Raw genomic sequence first — 2071 nt, 5'->3', positions numbered from 1 at the left:
ATTTTGTAGGAGATGTATTAGGCATGGCAAGAAAATAATATGAATTTTCAAGATGAAGAACTACTCTAGATACCTTATGTTATACTTGAAATGATTCTAAATGGCAGCATCTATATAATCACCTTTAGGGTAAATCCACTAGAAACTAGTGATATGTTACTTTCCAATGATGACTCTGAAATTCCTCCACTAAATAAGTTATTCACATTCAATTTTAAAGTCTGTGCTCTTTTGAGAGAACACAACCCAAGTAACTAAAGACACTAGTGCTAAATACAGAACAACTTATTTATTCATCCAAACAAATCTGGAGTTCATTTCTGAACACGAAAGACTGATATTGCGTCTTCATTTTGTTCAAATTATCACCAAGTTAAAATAGAAAACAAATTTATTCATTCATAATGCTTTTTTTTTCCAGAGCTGAGGACCGAACCCAGTGCCTTACGCTTGCTAGGCAAGCGTTCTACCATTGAGCTAAATACTCAACCTGCTTTTTCTTTTAAGAAGTACAAATTTGTGTATTCTACTTTCTCAAGGGAACAAAATCAAGGCATTATTAGTTTGTGGGAATGCATATAGGTTGTGAGGTAGATAACGTATGGTTGGCAAAGTTAAGTAGAATGTGTCTCAGTGGAACCTTCTAATATGCAATTAGATGTACATTTTTAGAACACTCACACTAAACATAGTCAGCAAAATCTGCTACAAACAGCCCTTTTGTTTAATCGTCCAATTGCTATTCTTATATCTTTGTTTCTTAATGTATAGATGACAGGATTAAGAGCAGGAGTGATAGCAAAGTCAGCAATGAACAGGTATTTATCAATCGATGATGTGGGGAAAGGCCACACATAGAGAAACATGCATGGAGTAAAAAACAGAACAACCACAATGATGTGAGCTGACAGAGTGACAAGCGCCTTTGACAAGTCCCCTGAAGACCTTTGCCAGACTGTGACCAAAATGAAGACATAGGAGAGGAGAAGCAAGAAGAAGGTCGCCATGCTCATGAAGCCACTGTTGGCAGCAACAACAAACTCAAACTTGTCTCCATCTGTGCACGCGAGTTGTATGATTCGAGGGAAGTCACAGTAAAAGCTGTCCACTCTGTTAGGACCACAAAAAGGCAGGTTCACAACAAAAGAGAACTGTGACAGGGCATGGACCACTCCAGTGACCCAGCCAGCAATTACAAATGAAATGCATATTCTAGGGCTCATGATGCTCAAGTAGCGCAGAGGCTTACAGATGGCCGTGTACCTGTCAAACGCCATGGCTATGAGCAGCACCATCTCCACTCCTCCCATAATGTGGATAAAACAGATCTGAGTCATGCAATTGTGGAAAGAAATTACTTTGTGCTCTTTCAGAAGATCTGAGATCATCTTGGGCACTGTAGTAGAGGAAACCCACACATCATTCAAAGACAGGTTGGCCAACAGGAAGTACATGGGTGATTGTAAATGAGAGTCAGCAATTACTAAAACAACAATGAAGAGATTTCCCAAAATGATTCCGATGTAGAGCATAGAGAATGTTACCATGAGAAAAACTTTAGTTTCCCAAGAACTAGAGAGTCCTAGAAGCACAAACTCAGAAACTCTGGAGTCATTTACTTGATCCATCGGCATGAGCAGTTTCAATTTAATTGATGTGAGAAAATGATGAAAAATTGTAGCCTGTGGTATAAAAGATATTTTACAATTATGAAGCTCCTTTGTTCTCTTAATTTCAAAATCGAGAGAAAAAATAGTCTGAGTTGGCTAGCAAAAGAAAAGTAAATTAAAAGTGTTAAAGTTATGAGGATTATAAATCTAAAGAAAAGGAAACATAAATATGGTAGAGAGAGGCCAATGACGTTCTTTCTTTTTATTCTGTGACAGATATTTTGTTGTAGTAGATTTGCCTTTCAGTATTTCTACATATTTTCTCTGAACTCTTTCCTAGATGTTTTCAATGCCTTATCAGTCCAGGTGACAGAAAATATTCATAGAGTATGCTTTTGGACTACTTTGCAAATTATTCTTTCAATAATGTATTATTCATGAAATTATTATTTCACTGGAGA

General features: G+C 36.9%; 1 protein-coding gene across 1 annotated transcript; it reads right to left on the bottom strand.

Annotated features, from left to right (window-relative positions):
- Positions 1 to 692: 692 nt before the first annotated feature.
- LOC110318982 (olfactory receptor 4F21-like) lies at positions 693 to 1634 on the bottom strand. The gene has a single exon (XM_021194355.1). It carries the CDS (start codon positions 1632 to 1634, stop codon positions 693 to 695), a length of 942 nt encoding a protein of 313 aa, XP_021050014.1.
- Between the last annotated feature and the right edge of the window lie 437 nt (positions 1635 to 2071).

The sequence above is a fragment of the Mus pahari genome, chromosome 3 (assembly GCF_900095145.1).
Source record: "Mus pahari chromosome 3, PAHARI_EIJ_v1.1, whole genome shotgun sequence".
Lineage (NCBI taxonomy): Eukaryota > Metazoa > Chordata > Mammalia > Rodentia > Muridae > Mus > Mus pahari.
The sequence above is the reverse complement of the archived record's forward strand: the minus strand, read 5'-3'. Positions and strand labels throughout refer to the sequence as shown.